The sequence below is a fragment of the Trypanosoma conorhini genome, assembly GCF_003719485.1.
Source record: "Trypanosoma conorhini strain 025E chromosome Unknown Tco_14.4_contig_00060, whole genome shotgun sequence".
Classification (NCBI taxonomy): domain Eukaryota; phylum Euglenozoa; class Kinetoplastea; order Trypanosomatida; family Trypanosomatidae; genus Trypanosoma; species Trypanosoma conorhini.
Window position 1 is genome coordinate 249 of NW_021704146.1, and position 20,277 is coordinate 20,525.

The 20,277-nt window shown below is 56.5% G+C and overlaps 7 protein-coding genes across 7 annotated transcripts, besides 8 other annotated features; 6 read left to right on the top strand and 1 right to left on the bottom strand.

Moving 5' to 3' along the window:
- Nucleotides 1–340: 340 nt before the first annotated feature.
- On the top strand, nt 341–1,255 carry Tco025E_01723 (peptidyl-prolyl cis-trans isomerase; the record flags this gene model as incomplete). Its single annotated transcript, XM_029368660.1, has 1 exon — nt 341–1,255. One exon carries the CDS (start codon nt 341–343, stop codon nt 1,253–1,255), a length of 915 nt encoding a protein of 304 aa, XP_029231224.1.
- Nucleotides 1,256–1,420: 165 nt separating this feature from the next.
- Nucleotides 1,421–1,473: a microsatellite.
- A 29-nt stretch (nt 1,474–1,502) lies between these two features.
- On the top strand, nt 1,503–3,335 carry Tco025E_01724 (putative dynein heavy chain; the record flags this gene model as incomplete). The annotated part of the gene is made up of 1 exon (XM_029368661.1): nt 1,503–3,335. One exon carries the CDS (start codon nt 1,503–1,505, stop codon nt 3,333–3,335), a length of 1,833 nt encoding a protein of 610 aa, XP_029231225.1.
- Nucleotides 3,336–3,478: 143 nt separating this feature from the next.
- Tco025E_01725 (MDN1, midasin-like protein) lies at nt 3,479–15,289 on the top strand (the record flags this gene model as incomplete). The annotated part of the gene is made up of 1 exon (XM_029368662.1): nt 3,479–15,289. One exon carries the CDS (start codon nt 3,479–3,481, stop codon nt 15,287–15,289), a length of 11,811 nt encoding a protein of 3,936 aa, XP_029231226.1.
- A 588-nt stretch (nt 15,290–15,877) lies between these two features.
- Tco025E_01726 (deoxyhypusine synthase) lies at nt 15,878–16,915 on the top strand (the record flags this gene model as incomplete). The annotated part of the gene is made up of 1 exon (XM_029368663.1): nt 15,878–16,915. One exon carries the CDS (start codon nt 15,878–15,880, stop codon nt 16,913–16,915), a length of 1,038 nt encoding a protein of 345 aa, XP_029231227.1.
- Nucleotides 16,916–16,967: 52 nt separating this feature from the next.
- Nucleotides 16,968–17,000: a microsatellite.
- A 241-nt stretch (nt 17,001–17,241) lies between these two features.
- Nucleotides 17,242–17,263: a microsatellite.
- A 113-nt stretch (nt 17,264–17,376) lies between these two features.
- Nucleotides 17,377–17,409: a sequence feature (A-rich).
- Nucleotides 17,410–17,419: 10 nt separating this feature from the next.
- Nucleotides 17,420–18,265, top strand: Tco025E_01727 (uncharacterized protein; the record flags this gene model as incomplete). Its single annotated transcript, XM_029368664.1, has 1 exon — nt 17,420–18,265. One exon carries the CDS (start codon nt 17,420–17,422, stop codon nt 18,263–18,265), a length of 846 nt encoding a protein of 281 aa, XP_029231228.1.
- A 41-nt stretch (nt 18,266–18,306) lies between these two features.
- Nucleotides 18,307–18,404: a sequence feature (GA-rich).
- Nucleotides 18,405–18,584: 180 nt separating this feature from the next.
- Nucleotides 18,585–18,613: a microsatellite.
- Nucleotides 18,614–18,792: 179 nt separating this feature from the next.
- Tco025E_01728 (uncharacterized protein) lies at nt 18,793–19,140 on the bottom strand (the record flags this gene model as incomplete). Its single annotated transcript, XM_029368665.1, has 1 exon — nt 18,793–19,140. The coding sequence occupies one exon, from the start codon at nt 19,138–19,140 to the stop codon at nt 18,793–18,795; it is 348 nt and encodes a 115-aa protein (XP_029231229.1).
- Nucleotides 19,141–19,506: 366 nt separating this feature from the next.
- Nucleotides 19,507–19,526: a microsatellite.
- A 77-nt stretch (nt 19,527–19,603) lies between these two features.
- On the top strand, nt 19,604–20,170 carry Tco025E_01729 (uncharacterized protein; the record flags this gene model as incomplete). The annotated part of the gene is made up of 1 exon (XM_029368666.1): nt 19,604–20,170. One exon carries the CDS (start codon nt 19,604–19,606, stop codon nt 20,168–20,170), a length of 567 nt encoding a protein of 188 aa, XP_029231230.1.
- Nucleotides 20,171–20,228: 58 nt separating this feature from the next.
- Nucleotides 20,229–20,274: a microsatellite.
- Nucleotides 20,275–20,277: the final 3 nt, after the last annotated feature.

The following is a 20,277-nucleotide window of genomic DNA, read 5'->3' on the forward strand; positions in this document are numbered from 1 at the left end:
CGCGGCCTGCTCTGTCGTCCCTGTTTTTTTTCCTTCATATTCCCCTTCCCCCCCCCCCCGCCCGAGAGCGCGGCGCGATCCGTTTCGGCCATTAATAACCGGATAAGGGGTGGGGCGCGCTCGCGTGCTGTTGGCGTGTGGCTCTTCGGTTCGCGATGAGGTCTTTCCTCTTTGACCTCCCCGCCCCCGGGGAGGGGAGAGGGCGGCACTGTGGCTCAGCGATTGGCGACTGGCTCTTTTGGCGCGATTGCGCGCGTGGCGAGCCCAGCTTTTGGCCGCATGTGCAATTGCTTCCCTGCCCGTCCCTCCCACGCCACGTTTTTCTTTTCTTTTAACTCTTATGTTGGCATTAAAAAGTTGCTACAAAAATGTCTATATGGCGCAAGTGACACAAGGTTGTGGACAACAGTCGCTTTCACGACTAAAGTATGCTCCTTTATCGTGCTTTCTGACAATCAAGAAATTGGAGAAAAGTCTGCTGAACGTTCTTACATCGGCTGTGGGATTTATGGAGGGGTATGATTCGGAAGGCCTCATACCGTCGCTTGGATTACTGGAGAACAACAGGAGACAATCTCTTTTACTTGTTCCATACTGTACGAGTACCGGAACGGAAACCATTACCCCGCAAATGCCTGCTGTAAAGCCTATCAGTCTTCAGAGTAGCAAACCACGGCCGCTGTACAACCCATTACCTACTCTGAGAGTACTTGACACCAAAACTCAACGCACAAGATGCCCCATGGTTTCTTCGTCTTGCTCGTACGATACTGGAGGTCTCTCCCGGGGTTTTTTTTCTGGGGAAGAGTTTGCCTACACTCTTCTCAACTCCACAAGTTCGTATCCAGACGCATTAAGGGTAGTAACTCTCTTGCTGGCGAGTGGAGTTCATATTCCAAGGAAAATTATTTTGGAACTTTGTGATCGTTTGGCAGCAGAAGATAATGAGGCCGCCTGGACCATAGCTTCACTCCTTGAAACAGAGCTTTCTCTCTCCGAGTACATGCTTTCACTGAGTATTGATCCGTCAAGAAGGCGAACGTCGTCGGCCTTTGTGGCGCAAAAAGCAGTGGCCAAGCTTCCTTTATTCGACGCCGTAGAACAGCCTCTGTGCGGGGAAGAGTTAAGGAACGTGAGATGTAGCCGACTTCAGAGCGTGCGAAAGAAAAAAAGTATGATTCACCGGAAGGCGCAGTTACACCCTGTAGTGGAAAAAATGAAAGAGCGAAGTGGACAAACTAGTGAGAGAGAATGAGCGTGAAAAAACTAGAGGAAAAAAAATGAAGAGTCACCTGGCTTGTTGTTGTTTTCTTCCGTTCTCTCAGAGTGGTAGAAATTGCGGGTATACTCAAGGCAGCTACCGCTTTGAGAGTGCTTGGCTGCAGTATTTGGGCCAGTTTCGTTTGCTTTGTTATGCCCATTGTTTCTCGCTTTCTCCATCTTCGTTTCCTTTCTGTGCTTTCTTTCTTTCTTCATGCGCGTTGTTGTTATATTCACAGAAGATGATTTTGACGCCGACAAGCGAGAGCAACTTCAACAACCTGAAGGTTGCTCTGGATTCGTCAAATGCAGTGTTGATCCAGGGCGATATAGGGTGTGGAAAGAGTTTCTTGGCAAACACATTAGCGGATAGATACGGAGCCAAAGAGACGTTGATTCAGGTAAATGTCGATGATTCCTTTGACAGCAAAGATTTACTGGGAAAGTTTTCAGCGACGGATACTCCTGGCGCTTTTGAGTGGATCCCTGGACCTCTGACTTCTGCAGTTGAGAATGGGTTTTGGATTCTTTTGGAGGACATTGATTTGGCGTCATTTGACGTCTTTTCCGTGTTGCTTTCTCTGCTTGAAGAGTCGACATTGTTTCTGCCTGAGAAAAACCGTCGTATTCATTCCCATCCGAACTTTAAAATCATAGCTACACAACAGCTGCGTTCAGTTGGCGATGCCCTTATCACGCGTAAAAGTAATTCTATCCCGTTTGCAGAGCTGTGGGGCACCGTGGTGATGGAAAATCTCCCCCCCGATGAGGTTTGTGAAGTTGCAAAGGCCTTGTACTCTGTGCCGATAAATATTGTTCATGCTCTGGCCACGCTCCTTTCCCCCTGCACAAATGCTCCACTGGTGTCACTGCGATGCTTGCTAAAGTGGTGTAAACGTGTGAACAAACGTCTAGTATCAGTAGGTCCTCTTGGGGGATTTCTTTCCTCAACCGTTCGTGAGCTAATGTTCCGTGAGGCATTTGATTGCATCCTGGCCGGATATCCTGAAGGCAATGCGTTAAGTTCGGCTACGGAGTTGCTGGCGGATGCCATGGGTATTTCATCAAATGTTGCGGAGTCGCTCGTGAAGGAAAATAGGCCGGAAATGAGTTTAACGAGAGAATACATCACTGTCGGTCGCGTCACGCTGCCTCTTTTTCTTTCTACAACTACCGAACGAGAGACTCGAGTTGCCTTTGCTGCCACAAAGCACGCAATGTCTCTCTTAGAAAGAATAGCGGTGGCTGTTGATGCAAAAGAAAATGTGCTTCTTGCAGGTGAAACGGGTGTGGGTAAAACGTTTATTGTTCAGTATCTTGCAGATCAACTTGGACAGAAACTTATTGTGCACAACCTAAATCAACAAACGGACACGAGTGATTTTATGGGGGGCTGGAAACCATTAGATGTCGCTGTCGCTGCAAGGGATGCATACCATAAATTTGTGGAATTGTTTTCTCAGACATTTACTGCCTCAAGAAATGTTCAGTTCTTGGACTCTCTTCAGGCTGCCGTGCGGAAGTGTTCCTGGGTAGCTGTAGTAAAACAGATATTGAAAGGTTTTAATTCGTTTAAGTTAAAGAATACCCGTCAACCTTTTTCGGAGGATATGGTAAATGAGTGGTGTTTATTGGAGAAAACAGCAGTTAAATTGCTAAACACATTGGAGAAGGCAAAAGCGACGTTTGCCTTCCACTTTGAAGAGGGCTCCTTGGTCAAGGCTTGGAGGGAAGGATCTTGGATTCTGCTGGACGAACTGAATCTTGCAACGACGGAGGTTTTAGAACGAGTATCTGCAGTACTGGGAGATGTTGATGCCTTGTTTCTCACTGATAAGGGAAACTGTGAACCGATAGCACGGCACAAAAATTTCCACGTGTTTGCAAACATGAATCCACCCACAGATGTTGGAAAGAAAGATCTTCCACCTTCGCTGCGCTCCAAATTTACGGAATTTTACGTTAATGAACCCTTTGATCGTTATGATATCCATACTGTTGTTAATGAATATATTGGACATTTGGCTCCGGACTGCAAAGCTGAAGAGATCACCTCTTTTTTTTGGACTGCGTAGGAAAGGCAAAATCGACACTCTGCTCCTTGGATGGTGAAACAAGGCCTCCCTCATTCAGTCTACGAACACTGACTCGTTCCCTTGCCTATGTTAGAAAAGCAACATCCCAATATGGGTTTACATTGGCACTATTTGATGGCTTGATGTTGGGATTTGCCACCTCTTTACAGCGTCAGTTTCACAATGTTGTGGAGCAGTTAATAATTCGAAACATCTTTTCCGGAAAACAGCCTCCACACCCAACATTGCCTCATTGCCCGTCTGAAGGGAACTACATTGCGTATGAACACATATGGTTACCCATTGGTTCAGAGGAACCCAAAAAAGATGAATCTTTTATTTTGACTACAAGCGTCCGAGGGCATCTGTTGAATGTTGCCCGAGCTGTTTTTGCAGATAGGCCTGTGTTACTTGAGGGACCAACGTCATCTGGTAAAAGTTCGATGGTAAAATATCTTGCTGAACTTACTGGTCATAAATGTGTGAGAATAAATAATCATGAGAGTACAGAAATTCAGGAGTATGTGGGCCACTATGTTTCAGATGAGCGTGGAAAACTTCGCTTTGTGGACGGTATCCTTGTAGATGCGGTGCGAAATGGTTACTGGGTTGTCCTTGATGAGTTAAATCTTGCACCCACAGATGTTCTTGAGGCACTGAATCGCTTGCTAGACGACAATCGTGAGTTATTTGTGGCGGACACTCAAGAGACAGTAAAACCACACCCTAATTTGCGCATCTTTGCCACGCAAAACCCTGCAGGTATTTATGGTGGTCGAAAACTTCTTTCCAGGGCGTTCCGCAATCGATTTCTAGAAATGACCGTTGATGACATACCAACCTCGGAGTTATGTACAATACTGTGCCAACGATATCCTCTTTGTACAAGTTTTGCGGAGAAGATGGTGGAGATTATGGTTTCGCTGCAACTGCGTCGTCAGGCCTCGCAGATATTTGCTGGTCGTCATGGGTTTATAACACCTCGCGACCTCTTTCGTTGGGCGGAGCGTCGGCCGGGAACCTACCAAGAAATGGCAGAACATGGCTTTCTTTTACTGGCTGAACGGTGTCGCAAAGCGGAAGAGCGTCAAATTGTGAAGGATATTATTGAGTCTGTCACGAAGACGGAGCTTAATGAGGAGGCCATTTACTCCCCCCAGCATTGGCCATATGTTGCTGCTTGTTACGGGCTGATGGAGAACGGAGCGATAGATGAGTTTGGTATTGTATGGACCGAGTCTATGCGTCGTCTTTTTACGGTGGTTGGAATTTGTCTGCATTACAAGGAACCCGTGCTGTTAGTTGGAGAAACTGGTAGCAGTAAGACAACCGTCTGCCAAATTTGGGCGGCACTGCTAAATCGTCCTCTAAGCATTATAAACTGTCATCAACACAGTGAAGCTGCAGACTTTTTGGGAAGTCTTCGTCCTGTACCTCCTAATCAGCGAAGTAAGGCTCTTTTTGAGTGGCGCAACGGTCCACTTGTGGAGTGCATGCTGCAGGGAAATATCTTTCTCCTAGATGAGATTTCACTTGCTGAGGATAGCGTACTGGAGAGGTTAAATAGTGTATTAGAGCCAACACGGGTCGTTACGCTGGCTGAAAAGAGTACCGCCGATGTTATTTTTGCACATGAAAATTTTAGAGTACTTGCAACTATGAATCCAGGTGGAGACTTTGGAAAGAAGGAACTCTCGCCAGCTCTGCGTAACCGATTTACGGAGATCTATGTTCGTCCTACAACCGATGAAGCAGAGGTTACTCTGATTCTCTCAAAGCGGTTAATGCCCTCTCTTGAACCGTGGGCGAAAAGAATGGCAACCCTTTTGTGTGCTGCTGCCAATGCCATAACCTCGACTGGGGCTCCTCAGCACATTAGCATCCGAGATATTATCGGCTGGGTCTCCTTCATGAATGCGGCGCATACGCACTGCGATGACCGGGTTGCATTTATGCATGGACTGGATGCTGTTATACTTGATGGTATGGGCATTGGTACAGGGCAAATGGAGCTTGGGTCCCGTCAATTGCGGGAATTTTGTCTGGAAAAGGCCAAGGAACTCAGCGAGATTGATTCAGGTTGTCTGCAGACACCTTTTTGGGAATTATTTGATGCCTTGGAGGAGCCAAGGTTGCCGCCGGCTATGGAGAGACAGTTTTTTTTTGGAGCACCTTCCACGCGACAAAATTTATCCAAGCTGATTCGTGCCAGTATTGTGCGCAAGGCGATTCTCCTGGAGGGGAGCCCGGGGGTTGGCAAAACCAGCATCGTGGAAGCCTTGGGATGCGCCTTCGGCAAGCGTGTCGTACGCATCAATTTGAGTGAGCAAACAGATATCATGGATCTCTTCGGTACCTATTTACCTTCTCCTTCGTCAGGTGAAACCGATGAGCCTACGTTTGCGTGGTCCGACGGCGTGCTCTTGCAGGCCCTCAAAGCCGGTTGGTGGGTAATCCTAGATGAATTGAACCTTGCTAGTCAGGCCGTACTGGAAGGTCTCAATGCCTTACTGGATCACCGCTCCGCGGTGTTCATCCCAGAGTTGGGTGAGGAGTTTCATTCGGCCGATGACTTTCGTATCTTTGCGTGTCAAAATCCATTGTTGGAGGGAGGTGGCCGTAAAGGGCTGCCTCGTAGCTTTTTGAATCGATTCACCAAAGTGCGCATTGAGCCCTTTGACGTGGAGGATTTGTTGTGCATTGCCTTTGCTGTGTGCCCTGGCATCGACAGGGGCGTTTTGGAGCATATGGTGCACTTTGTGGGGGAACTTCAGCGTGACGTGATGGTGTACCGTGCATACGGGATGCGTGGGAGCCCGTGGGAGTTCAACCTGCGTGACGTGCTTCGATGGGCAAAGCTTATGGAAGCCTATCAGAAGTTGGATAAGCCTTGCGAGTTCATCCAAGTCCTATTTATTCAGCGCATGCGCACGGACGTGGACAGAGCCAAGGTTCATCACTTGGCAAGACGCCACTTTGGCGACGCCGTTGAGGAAGCACAGGCGAGTCTAGAATCTGATTTTCTCATAGCCAACGACGCGGTTTACTTTGGGAGCTCTTTTCTGGCGCACCGAATGCGGGAGCCTGTGACACCGGACACGGCTGTCCCGCTACTGCTACTTCCCTCCAAGGCTGAAGTCATCCGTTCCGTCTTGACGTGTGCAGAGCAAAACCAATTCTGCCTGTTGGTGGGCCCGAGTGGAGCTGGGAAGACGTTTTGTATTCGAACCGCGGCTGCACTTGTGGGGGCGCGGTTGGTGACGTTCTCAATGAATGCCACCTGCGACACGGTGGATTTGCTTGGCGGCTTTGATCAGGTGGAGGGCAAACAAGGTCAGTTTGAGTGGCGGGACTCCTTAATTCTGGAGGCCATGCTGTATGGTCATTGGCTTGTCCTGGACAACGTGAACTACTGCAACGCCAGTGTGCTGGATCGCCTCAATCCACTTGTGGAGCCAAACGGGATGCTCTCGGTGAACGAGCAGGGGCTTGTGGAGGGGCAGGTGCGGACGGTGCAGCCGCATCCAAACTTTCGTCTCTTTGCCACACTGGATCCAAAGTATGGTGAGATTTCACGCGCCATGCGAAATCGTGCAGTAGAGGTGTACATTGATCCTATTTGTATTCCTTCCTCTGAAAGCATTGCGATTGCGGGGGCTGTGTCTCCCTGTAAAATGGTTCAGGTGCTTGACAGGCTGGGCAACTACCACCGTGAGTTTGTTATTGGCGGCTTTCATGCCGATTCCGCACTGCCAATTTCTGCCCAACTCTCAGATGCTTTGGCGGCGGGAGCACCAAACACGTTTACACTTATTAAAACGGCTGCCATGTTGCCCATGACTGCCACTTTGAACGACGTGAAGGCCGCGCTTCTTCACAAGTACATTCGGAATCGTTGCGGCCACTGGTTAGTCAACAGGACGATTGTGCTGGAGGCACTCGATCGCATGATGTCTGAGGATTTGGAGCACTGTGTGAAGTGCTCCCCGCTTGTCATGGATCTGCTATCCGCCATGCGTCTATGCGAGGGCGAAGAGGAGGCAGACATGGTGTCAGCGTTGGTACGCATTCGTGTGCACCGAAGTGGGTTAGGGCTAAAGACGTTTGTGTCCCTATCAGGCACCGCGCTGGTTCAACACTCCCTCCGGGACTTGCTGCTGTTTTTTCTGCTGGAGCAGCCTGCGGATACCGTTGCCAGCGACGTGTTGTCCTCCGCCCGGTCTCGGTTCCTCTCGTCTAACTTGTCGCCGCTCCTGGCGGAGGATGAGATGCGTGACGCCTTGCTGCTACTCTCCCCGCAGTACGGCCACACCTCCTCAGCGAGCCTTGATTCTCTTTGGTGTCTTGCCCTGCAGAGATTAGGGCCATGCGCCGCGTGGTGCAAGGGCGTGAGTGGCCTGCATGTTCTTGTCTCAGACTCCCCTGTGCTTAACAGCGCCTTTCAAGAGGTTCTCCGCCTGACGCTGGAGGCCACCTCTGGCATCTTGGTCCCGCGTCTGCAACAGCGTATATGCCGCTACCTTTTTCCCCTGCTGCAACATCTCTCAGCATCCAATCCGCCCTTTCAGGTGACGGCAGACAACTTTGTCTCACTGGTGACACACGTGGCGTTGCTTCGTTCCGTTGCAAAGAAGCAAACGGTGTTTGAGGCCGGGGCTTTGCTAGAGGCGATCGACCAATTTTTGGCTTCCCTCCGGCGCTACCTTGACTTACCGTATCCACTTCTCACGAGTAAGTCCGCTGTGCACAGGAGTATTGTTCGTCCGCACATTACGAGCATCGATGAGCGTTCTGCCTTTGCCGCGTGGAATGCCGCCGCAAAGGCGGTCAACCTGTCACAAACTGAGAGCTTACTGAAGTCCCTTTGGCATACCGCCATCTTCCGTGCGGAATTCGCGTTGGTGCAGCGCTTTCAACAAATGCGCTGGGCTCCTTCCACCTCGTCTGCGAAGCTCCTGCAGAGGGACGTTCGTCAGTTCATTGACTTGTATTGCACAAAGTTGCACGCGCTGTCCGAGTTGGAGGTCACGCTGTGGCGGGAGGTCCTCAACCTTCGGCTGCAGGATGGCGGTGATGCAGAGGCGTGGGTCGCGTTGGTGCCCTTGCTGACCTCCCACTTCATTGCACGTCACGGGCTTGCGAGCGGGTGTCACAGTCTGCACGGGGCCTGGACAAAAGCGGCGTATGCCGCGTTGAAGCACGCCGCTGGGGTCTCTGTGATCTCGATGGGGGCGCAGCTGAATGACCACACGGCGGTCGTGACAGAACTACTGAGGTTTTGCAACGCCTTGCCGGTGCTGGGTGCAAACCCATTTGAGCAGTGGGAGCGCAACTCGCTGGGAGAGCTGATTGCGTTGTTGGTTCTGTGTGCCCCACATTTGCTTCCGCGTGGGGCGGAAATCAACGCACTCCGGACGAAGTCTCCCACGCTGGCATTGGAGCTGTTGGATGTGGTGCGTGCGGGGGCGCAGGGGTCCTGCGCGGACCCGCTCTTGCGTGCGGCCTGGCCGCTGCTACAGTTTTTGGCGAACGATCGAGGGGACTCTCCAGAGGACTCGCTTCGGCGTGTGTCGTTGGCGGCCGCGTTGAAGTGCCGCTTCCTCCTCCCCGCCTCCCCCATTGACCCCATGCACAAGTGGCTGGTGAAAAAGGAGGTGGCACAGGCGGAGCTGGGGCGTCTCGCGGGCGTGGAAAAGGCGTTTAAGTGGTCTGAAGAAGTCTCCCTGCGCAGTGGCAGTCAACAGCGGCGCCTGGTGCACGACCTCCTGGCGGCGGAGGAGGCGCTGCTTCTGAAGGCCGCCGGGAAGAGCGTTGCTCGACCCGACCCGTCAGGCGCAAAGTTTGCTCACCTTGTGGGCGCGCTGCACCAGCTGTGCGACACCGCCTTATCAGACGAGCGTCTTGCCGTGGTGTTGTACGAGAAGCAGCAAGAGGCCTACGCCGCGCGACTGACGTGGAGCGAGTTGCTTTATCAGCAGTTTACGGAGATGCTAGACAACTACGGCGGCTACGAAGATGTCACACTTGTCATGGCGGAACCCGCCCTCGTGTCAGCGTTGGCGGCGCACCTTAGCTGTCAGTTGCAGCCGTCTTCAGGTGCCAGCAACGCGCTCCTCAGCATGTCCGAGGCGGCACGCATGATGCATTTCCCGCAGCTCGCCGTGTCGTCCGTGACCCTTCCGTCCTCAGCGACGCACGCACTGGAGCACCGTCTGGCGTATCTTGACTCCTGCCTGACGCTGGTGCAAGGCATCCCGGCACGGATCCTTAAGCGGGAGTTTGTGGAGCACCTGTTCGACGCCTACCGCGAGTTCTACCGCACGGTGGAGGAGCTGGAGGCGAAGGAGCGGCGTGCCGAGGAGATGGCCGTGCTCTACGCGGAGAAGGCCATCACCATTGAGGGAGACGACGAGAAACACCTGCGTGCCTTGAAGAAGCTTTTCCCGAACTACGAGGAGGACTTTATCCGCATGCGTGACGCGGTGGAGGACCGCAACGAAGCCGAGGCGGAGGCTGCGGGTGCCCTGCCGCCGTCGGCGTCGTCTTTTTCGGCGGAGCGTGCGGGACGGCACGCGCGTCTCATGTTGTCCGGCCCGCAAGGGGCGCGTCACGTGCGCCACCTCCTTGAGACCCACCATCAGTTCTTTGAAAGACTGCTGGCGTTGCAGGACGACTCCGTTTTTGATGGAGAGAAGGCGCTGCGTGCGTTTGCGCTACGGTTTGACCTTCTTTCGCGCGAGTTGCACCGCTTCGGGTTCAACGGCATGTCTGAGACCGGCATGATGTTGCCCGCGGCGGAGGAGCAGCTGCTGCTTGGGGGCTTCGCGGCACGCGCGGTGCTGCTCACGCGTGAGCTGCTCCCGACGGAGGTGTCGCTGGAGGAAAAGCGTGCCAGTGGGTTTAACATCTTTACCGATCCGGCCCCGTCGGAGATTCGGGCCTTCAGCGCCTCCCTGCGGGCTCTCATGCAGGCGGTGGAGAAGCTGCAAGCAACGTACCCTGACACCCCCTCGCTGCACCGCTGCTCTCGCATAGCGCACGGAATTGCCGCCCTGCCCGCACTCAACACACCCCTCATGAAGGTCATGACAGGCTGCGAGGTTCTTTTGCGGGAATGCTATGAGTGGGAGCGCAACGCATCGCGCGACACCTCGATTCTACCGCACATGACGAAGTTGTCTTCGTTTGTCCTGCGCTGGAGGCGACTTGAGCTTCACTGCTGGTCACAAGTCTTTACGGCGAAGCGGGAGGAGTGGGAGCTGAAGGCCGGCATGCAGTGGTTCACTCTATGTGACCTCGTTCACGGCGGTGACACCGCGACGACCGAGGCCTTGTCCGAGCGTTGTCTGCTGCTCTTCCGCCACTGCATGGACTTTATGTGGGGGGCGCACTACGGCGATTTTCACGTGCGGCTTCGTCTGCTGCGGGGCTTCGCCCTGCACCTCGTGGCATCCTCCTCCTCCTCCTCGTCACTCTCCGCATCGGCGTCACCGCTCGCCAACGTTGCGATGCATTTGGTGGATTTCTTCTCCCAGTTTTTGCCGCTGGTGGCGGAACAGCTGCGGGCTGCCTTGTTGCCGCTTGAGGAGGACATGGAGGCGTTCACGCGCATCATGCGCTGGGAGGACGCCACCTACTACGCCGTGCGGGCCACAGCGGAGAAGTCGCACCTCAAAATGGGACGTGCCTTGGCGGAGCTGGACGAGATCCTGCGCACACCCGTGCTTGGCGTCATAGCAGGCGAGGAGCAGCGCTGCGAGGAGGATGCGGCCATGGGGTTTGTGCTGCCCTCGCTTCAGATGAAGGGGAAGGCAAAGCCCAAGGCGCGTCGCGCCAGCAGCGGTGGCGACAACGCGGCCATGAGCATCCATCTGAGGACGGGTCACAAGCGAACTCGTTCCGGCAAGCAAATCCATATAGAGGCTTCTGAGTGGGAGCTGGACGACGCAGTCGTGGCGCACACCTGTGTGGCGCAGGGGGTGCAATTTCTTACTGACTCCGCCGAGGAAATTATTGCGCGTGTGAAGGCCTTGCAGGCGCAAGGGGTGCCGCAGAATCAAAAGTTGCGGGCACTGAAAATACTTTTTCAGACTCTGGAGGAAAGCGGTGTGCCTCACACGCATGAGGAGCAGGTTTCCCCATGGGAGGAGCTGTTTGCCTCCACAAATGCGCTATTGACGTGTCGCAGCGTCTATGGTCATCTTGCCGTTGGCCAGCGGGTTGAGGCGGCCGCCGCGGAGCACTACCGCTTTGCCCGCTGGATGCAGCGTATGCGGGAGGCGGAGCGGCACCCACACAAGGACCTTAGCGGGGCCCAGGTAAAGCGCGGCACAGGCACCGTGGAGTCCTTATTTTCGCTTGCGGTGGAGGAAACGGAGTTGATTGGCACTCTCTATGAGGTGCTCCAGCAAGTCACCCTTCTGAGGGATGGCGTGGCAACCTGCGACGAGGTCGCCGTGACTGGCGGAGGTGAGTTGCTGCACGCGTCGCTTGAAGTCTGCGTCCAACTGCAGTGCTTCCTGCACAACACCCGATGGCTGATGCAGGAGCGAGTCTTTGAGCTGCAGCCTGCGTCTAGCACCATTGAGGAGCTATCCCACGGGACCGATGAGCTTTGGAAGCTCTGCCTCGCGTCAGAAGCTCAGCGGCGCACCGATGTCCCTGTACCAGACGCCATTTTGGAGCAGCATGCCACATTGCACACGCAACTGAGTGGTGTTTGCGCCAGGCTGTGCAAGACTGGGATTGGCTGCGTCGATGCCTCGGCTTCTGCGTTATGTGCTGCACTCAGTTTGGCATCATCGGCGCGTGCAGGTGAAATGGAGGCCGCCGCTGTTACTACGAAGCGGGCTCGCACAGAGAACGTTTCCTCGTGGCACGAGAAGGTTGAACGGCTCCTGGAAGAGCTAGAGACGGCGTATAAGGAGGTCGTCGTTGACAGTTCACTCCCCAGTCCCGTGGACGGCGGTGAGGGCGGCGCCCATGATGACAACGTGGGGGCGGCTGCGGTGTACCATAACTACGCCGCCGCACTGAGGGACCTGAAGTGTCATTCGCAGCGCATCACTTTGTCAGTCCACACGTTGCTGCATGACTCGGTGAAGCAGCGGCGCGTTTCCGCAGAGCTTCGGCAGCAACTGCTGGCACGCCTCGACGCCTGCCTTGAGCGTGTTAAGGCGCTTTTGCAAGGGGCGGCGGTTGCGTTGCGGGCGCAGTCGCACTTGGGCCTTGTTCTCTCCCGGCTCTTCTGCATTTTGCTGAAGAAAGGCTTCTGCAAGCCGGAGGGCCAGGACGAGGAGGACGACGACGATGGCGAGGGCGGCGACGGGGAGCAGAGGGACGGCACGGGCATGGACGACGGCCACGGCGAGAAGGACGTGACGGACCAGATCGACAACGAGGACCAGCTGATGAGCATGAAGGACCGGGAGGAACGGGAGGAGGAGCAGGGGAGGGACGGCGAGAGGAGCGACGAGGACAAGGCCGCAGACGTGGAGACTGATTTCAAGGGAGAGAAGGAGCAGCGGGAGGCCGCTGAGGAAGACGCGGACGCCGACGACGAGGACGACGCCTCCGAGAAGGAGATGGGCAGCGTCGACGGCGAGGAGGCGCAGGAGCGCAAACGCATGAAGAAGGACAGGCACGACGCCGACGACATGAGCAGCGACGACGGCGGCGCCGCCGAGGACGTGCCGGAGGACGCGCTCGGCAACGAGGCGGCCGGCGACGAGGATGACGCAGACGGGAACAACGAAGAGACGGGCAACTTTGAGAACCGCGAGGAGGCGCTGCGGGAGGCGGAGCGGGAGCTCAACGAGGGCGAGCACGAGCTGGCGGCGGACGCGGACGGCATCGCCGACGCCGACGCCGACACCGACGGCCGCAGCAGCGACGACGGCGGCGACGATGAGCGGAGCCCCAGCGGCAGCGAGCCGAGGGACGCGTCGCGAGACCCGCAAGGCGCGGAGGAGGACGAGGACGAAGCCGCAGCGAACGGGCAGAAGCACGACGGCGACGGCGACGGCGACGGCGGCGAGGAGGACAGTGAGTGGGAGGAGGACGAGGACGAAGCCGCCTCCTGCGCCAGCGAGGGCGACGGGGCGGACGAGAACGTGTTCCACGGCGGGCGGCAGGACGAGCACACCGGCGAGGAGGCGACGGAGCGGAAGGACGACGGGGAGCGGCGCGAGAAGCAGCGGCCCCAAGACGCCGCGGGCGCCGAGCAGGAGCAGCAGCCGGAGGATGATCAGCAGCCCGACGACGCCGGACGAAACTGGAGGCGGCAGGAGAGGAACGATCCCTCGCGGCAGCGGGACAACACGGAGCGCAGCGCCTCGTCGCGCAATCCGTATCGCGCCATTAAGGACGCGTTGCAGCGTCACGAGCAGCAGGCGCAGCAGCTGAACCTTGACCGCAACGTCAACGTGAAGAAGCAGAGGCGGTCAGAGCAGCAGCCGCAGCGGCAGCAGCATGAGGAGGAGCGAGGGGCCAATGACGATGAGGCGATCGACGAGTTTGAGTTTGACGAGGAGGGCGAGCGGGAAGGCGTGGCAGCCACCGATGAGGCGCCGGCGCCCGCCACAGACGCTGAGCGTGACCTGCCGGAAATGCAGGAGGCGGAGTCCGACGGGGCAGACAGCGCGTGTGAGGCGCCAGAGGACACGTCGCGGCGCCGTCGCAAACCGGCCTTTGAGACAACGCTCAACGAGGAGAGCGACGGGGAGGAGGAGGAGGAGGCTGCGGAGGAGGATGCCGACAAGAGGCGGGGCCGGCGGCGCGTTAAGGTCACGGCGAAAACGTCCACGGAGGAGGATGCTGAAAGGGACGAGGAGCAGGAGGCGGGGGAGGATGACGGGTTGGACCAGCAGCAAGACACACTCGCTATGGGGGAAAAGATGAGTCGCGGCCGCAAGCTCTGGCAGGAGCAAGTGGCGGCCGTTCAGGGGTTGTCGCACCACCTCTGCGAACAGCTGCGTCTCATTCTCGCCCCCACGTTGGCGGACAAGCTGCAGGGCGACTACAAGACGGGTAAGCGTCTAAACATGAAGCGAATTATTCCCTATATTGCTTCACAGTTTAAGAAGGATCGCATCTGGCTGCGGAGGACGAAGCCAAACAAGCGTAATTATCAGATTCTGGTCGCACTTGACGATTCCTTTAGTATGCATTGCAACAATGCCGGTGTGATGTCGTGCCGTGCGGTGGCTCTCCTGGCTGAGGCGCTGCGGCAGCTTGAGGTGGGCGAGTTGGGTATCGCCTGCTTCGGCAAAGAGACCCGCATTGTGCACGAGTTACAAGAACCCTTCACAGGTGAAAGCGGCCCACGCGCCTTCAGTGAGATCACCTTTGCCCAAAAATCAACTAGTCTGAAGCTGCTGCTGGAGACTTCATTGGACTACCTTGACTCCGCGCGGGAGCGCACCCACGGACAGATGCGCTCCACCTCACAGCAGCTGCAGCAGATGATGTTTATCATCAGCGACGGACAAATCACGGAGGATCGTCAGGAGCTGCGCAGGCTGCTTCTGCGGGCGGAGGAGAATCGTCAAATTGTCGTTTTTGTGCTACTCGACGTCAAGGCGGCCGCGTCTCCCACTGCGGCAACTGCCGTCAGCGGTGGCGGGGCTCCTGCAGGGGCGGGGAGTGCGGCGCAGCCGGGGCCCGAACTCTCATCGCCCGCTCCGCTTGCCGTGAAGGACCTCGCCCGTCTCACCCCGGCAGAGCGCCTGCGGCGTCTGAAGGCGGAGAGAGAGGCGCGCCTGCGTCGTGTGCAGTCGAACTCCGTCCTGGACATGCAGCTGGTGGAGTTTGCCGGCGGTAAGGTGGTGCGCCGCGCGTACATGGAGGAGTTCCCATTTCCCTACTACCTCATCGTGCGGGAGCTGGAGACGCTGCCTGGGGCCATTGCGGACGCCATGCGCCAGTGGTTTGAGCTGCTTAACGTGCAGCATTAAGCCCCACCGCATCCTGCCTGTGCGGTGGCGTGCGCGGCGAAATCGCACCTCCCCCGGCCTTTCCCAACTTTGCCCCAGAGGTGCAAAGAAACGGGTGTAATTACAAATAAAGAGAAACAAATAGGATGTGGGAGGGAGCGAGATAGGGCTGGCGGTATCTGAGTAGTCGTGGTAGTAGTGTCTGATGCCGTCTCCTCGCTTTTGCCCCAGCCGCTAAATCGAATAACTAAAACGAGAGAAAACACGAACTAACAAATAAACAGTAATGGAAAAAAAAAGAATGTGAGTCTTGCTCTAACGACGTTCATACACCGTAAAATTTACAGTGCAGTTATGCCGTTTGCTCGCTCGCCTCTGTTGTCTGCGTCTCGCTGGCCGCTGCTGTATTTATGATTCGAATTTTTTTTTTGAGGCTTTGCGTTGCAGCCTTGTCTTTATTACGCTCCTCGCTGAGCACCAGAGGGCGGTGTGGGGAGGGCCAGCCAAGTAAAGGAAGAGCGAGGGTGTTGTTATACCTAGTTGCGAGTAAGAGAGCCCACAGGACAGCAATAGAGGGAGAACGGTGCGACGGCGGCGCCGTATTCACACATGGAGACCGTAGAGGCGGTGGATTACAGTGCACTCCTGGCGTTGGACCAGGAGGAGGCGCTGCGCCGCGTCCTTGCGGCGTACCCCCGCGTTGGTCTGCAGGCGACGGAGCTTGGGCGGGCGCGGAGGCTAGTGCAGCGGGCGCTGTACCACAAGCGTGCCGGTGACGCCGTGTTCCTGGCCTACACCTCGAACCTCATCTCGAGCGGCCTGCGTGACACATTTGCGTGCCTGGCGCGGGATCGCCTCATTGACGGCGTTATTTCAACCGCCGGCGGGATTGAGGAGGACGTCATCAAGTGCCTTGGGAGGACGCTCATGGGGGAGTTCAAATTGGATGGGCGCGCGCTCCGCAGGAGTGGCGTCAACCGCATTGGCAACCTTCTTGTGCCAAACGACAACTACTGCCACTTCGAGGACTTCTTCATGCCTCTGCTGAAGCGGCTGCATGAGCTGCAGCGCGACTCCCGCTGGGAGACAATGACGGCGCCGTCTGAGATGATCGCGGCGATGGGCGAGGCCCTTGAGCGCATGCACCCGGAGACGTGCACAGGCAGCCTCGTTTACTGGTGCTACCGCAACGGCATTCCCGTCTTTTCACCCGCCCTCACGGATGGTTCAATCGGTGACATGATTTACTTTTACAACTTCTCGAGGAAGGGGCTCCTGCTGGACCCAGTGGTTGACGTGGTGCGGCTGCGGGAGTTGGGTCGCCGCCACCGCCGCGGCGGTGACACTCGGGACAGGGACAGCAGCCCCAACAACGGCGGCCGCACCACGTGCATTGTGCTGGGGGGCGGGCTGCCAAAGCACCACCTGCTGCAAAACGTCCGCGCAGATGCGGTGGTGTACGTGACGACCGGACTCGAGGTGGACGCTTCGCCGAGCTCCTGCAACGTGGCGGAGGACAAGGCGAACGGCGTGCTGCCGGAAGACTGTGAGGTGGTGCGTGTGCACGGCGACGCATCGTTTGTCTTCCCCCTCCTTCTGTGCAACACGGAGGCGCCCGCGGAGCCTCAGCAAGACGTCGCGGTGTGATGAACAACGTCGGTGCACGCTTGTGCATTTTACGGCTAAACTAATAGTGCTTCAACGACAAAACAAAAACAACAACATACACACACGTGTACACGCACGCACGTATGTGACAAAACGAGTGAAAGGAGGTTGGCGGAGGTGCGTTCTGCGTTCGTGCGCAATGAGCTGAAGAACCTCGTTCGCCTCCCGCTGCGCCATCTGTGTGAGCATCCTCACCTCCGCCGCCTATGTCATGCATTTGTGTGCCTCCGTTCTTCTCTCTTTTCTTGTCTACTCTGGGGAGGAGACCGCGATTAGTGGGACTGCGTGCACGGCGCCCCGCCGCGCACCACACACACACACACATACGCCTTGGCTATAGGGATTGTCCTGGGTCGCGCTGACAACGCCGGCCACACTCTCAAATCGACGGAGCCAAGTGGCACTCGCACCGAAGGGAAAACCAACAAGCCAAGAAACGCAAAAAAAAACAACAACAAAAAAAGAAAAACAAACCTAAAGACAATGAAGCGAGGGTTGCTTCTAGGCTTGTGTGCCCTGCTGGTCCTCGCCGCGGTGGCCTCTGAGGCCGCCTCCGAGGTGTACGACCTGCAGCGTCGCATGGGTGCGGAGGAGGAGTGGGAGACAATCAGCAGTGTCACTATCTCGCGTGCCTCCGTCGATGCCACTGCGCGGCTGCGGCAGAGCAGCGACGCAGTGGGTTCCGGGAAGCAGGTGGACCTGACGAAGGAGAAGAAGGCGGCGTTGGCAAAGGCAGAATTTGTGTATTACCGTCTGCTGCGGAAAGGTGATGCGGACGGCAGCAGCGCCGTCTCCGTCGCCCTCACGCCGTGTTCGCTGGTACGCGGCTTTGACGCCGTGGACTCTCGCACGGTTGTGATGCGGGAGTCGCTGCGTGTGGCCGTTGGCCCCGACGCGACGGCCGTGGGACTTCAGGCAAGAAGCGGGACAAACACATTTCATGCAAAGATGCTCAACGGTGATGAGTGCGACCTCGGCATCCTCGCCCTCTTTCCGCACGTGCGGCTGCAGGTCAGCGTCGGACTGCTGGAGCCAACGGCGCCGCGCAGCCTGCCGGACTACGCCGAACTGGAGGCCCTTGCCAAGCTCGTCGATGAGAAGTCGGCGGGCAAGAAGGGCTCCAAGACGAAGAAGCGCCGCACGGTGTCCAAGGCCTCGTCGTCGCACGTCGGCAGCCCCCAACAGCAGCAGGCGGGAGTGCCGGTGGAGGACGACGAGGGGGAAGAGGCGGAGGAGGACAACCGCACGTTCCTCCAGAAGTACTGGACTTTCCTGCTGATCCCGTTCTTAATGAGCTTCTTGCAGAACTTTCTAGCAAAGCGGCGATAAATGAGTCGCCCGGAGACTGGAGAGGGGGACGAAGCAAGGGGGAAGAAAACAACAGCAAAGAAGAAGAAGGAAAAGGAAACGGGAGGAGGCGAAGAGTAAGAGAAAGAGAAGAGGCAGCAAAGAAGATGATGATGAGAGAGCTAACAGACATCGCTGAGGACGACACACAGACGAGACAGAAAGAGGGAAGGTAGCGCCGGCAAGGTGACGCGAATGAAATGAAAAGATGGAGGCGAGGAAACATAATGAAGGAATACGTCATTGTTGGTGTTTTTTTTTGTGTGGTAATTCCCTCTGCAGTGACTAAACGTGAAAGGAAAAAAAAAACAACAACAATAACAACAACAAGGGCGAGATGCTGCTCTTCCTGGGCACACATGTGCCATTCGAACTGTGTAGGTGTCGGGGGCCGGGTTGCGTGGTGGGCCCTTTCGCTGCGCTGCCTTGGACCGCCTTCCCGCCTTCGAGACGGCCGCGCTGGAGCTTGAGGACTAACTGACGGATCTGCGTGGGCGGCGTGAGCGTATTCAGTGGGAGATGCAAGAGCTGGCGGGGGAGCTGCTGGGGCAGGGGTGTTGTTGAAGCGTCGCCTCGTTGCGGGAAGAGGGCCAGCAGTTGTGGGTGACAGCTCTTGCCGTGGGTGAGCTACGGGAAGCCATGGATAGCGGAAATGAGCTCATTTGTACTGTCTTTGTCGCACTGAAGACGACTGAAAGCCCTCTGGAAGTGGCAAGGAGGAGGCCGTCGCGTTTATTGCCTTCTCCGGTCTCGTGCTTGAGCAGCGAGCAGGCAAGTTCCGGGTTGTGGTCACGTGTGCCGGCGGACGCCATGCTGAAGGGAGTCGCACACGGAAGCAATTTATTGCGCTGCCGCATGCCGTCTTCTTCCCGCTTTGCCCTTCTGGGGACTCCGGAGGCAGCTGCAGCAAGTCGTATGAGGGAGAGCACCGACGCCGTTGAGGAGTGTGCGGGCGCCTGGAGTAATTTGCTGCCGCGCCTTCTTCCTTGCTCTCCGCCTCTCCGCCTCTCCGTCTACTGGAGGCGCTGAGGAGGACGGGCGCGCAACCGTTTTTTTTCGCCTTGTTTGGTTGTGTCTCTCGTGTTCGGTTCAGTTTCCTTTGTCTTTCATGCTAATTTTATTCAGCTCTATTTGCGTGGGTTTATTTGCGTAATACGTGACTTTTTCCCGCTTCGGCCCACGCACGCTCTTTTTCTTCTCCTTTCCGCACGTTTTTTTTTTTTTGGTGGTGGTGGTGGGGGTGTTTGCTGCGCGTCAACGCCGCGCGTGCGCACCGATGGAACTGCCAACAAGTCGCAGTACACAAATAGGGACGCTGGGATGTGGCGGCAGTCGCTTATGCGGCTCTGCAAGGGCGCGGCGGCGGCGGCGGCGGCCGGTAAAGCCGGTGGTGGGGGCCGTGCGACGTCGGAGCTTGAGGGGCGGACGGAGGATATTTTTTCAATCCGCAGGGCCCCGAAGAGTTTGTACGAGGACAACATGCACAGCAACACCCTCACCGACCACCCGCTGACGCACCGCACCAGTCGCGACGAACTCGCGTACCGCAAGCGCAAGCTGACGGAGAGGGGAAACTACGAGCAGGCAGCCAAGGCGGAGGAGGAGGCTGAGCGCCGCGACGGCGAGGGACGTGCAGGGGCGGAGACGCGAGAATATTATAGCGCCATCTGCTTTGTGGTGCTCGGCTACCTCACCGCACACGGTGTTGTGTTCAAGAGGTTCTACCCGGACGACCTCCGGCCGTATTACTCGCCGGACCGCGGCTACTCGGACGATGTCGCGGCACGCCGCCAAGAGCTGGAGGCGGTGGACGAACTTATAGGCCTCAACGTGATGGAGAGTATTTACAGCAAGCGTAAAGACAGCGCCAAGCGGCAACCGGCGTGAGAGAGGAGTTTCTGCAGGAGGACACGAATTTGAGACAGTTGTGTCTTTTTCTCCGTTTTGTGTGGGTGTGTTTGTGTGTTTGCGTGTGAGTGTCGTGTGACGTGACC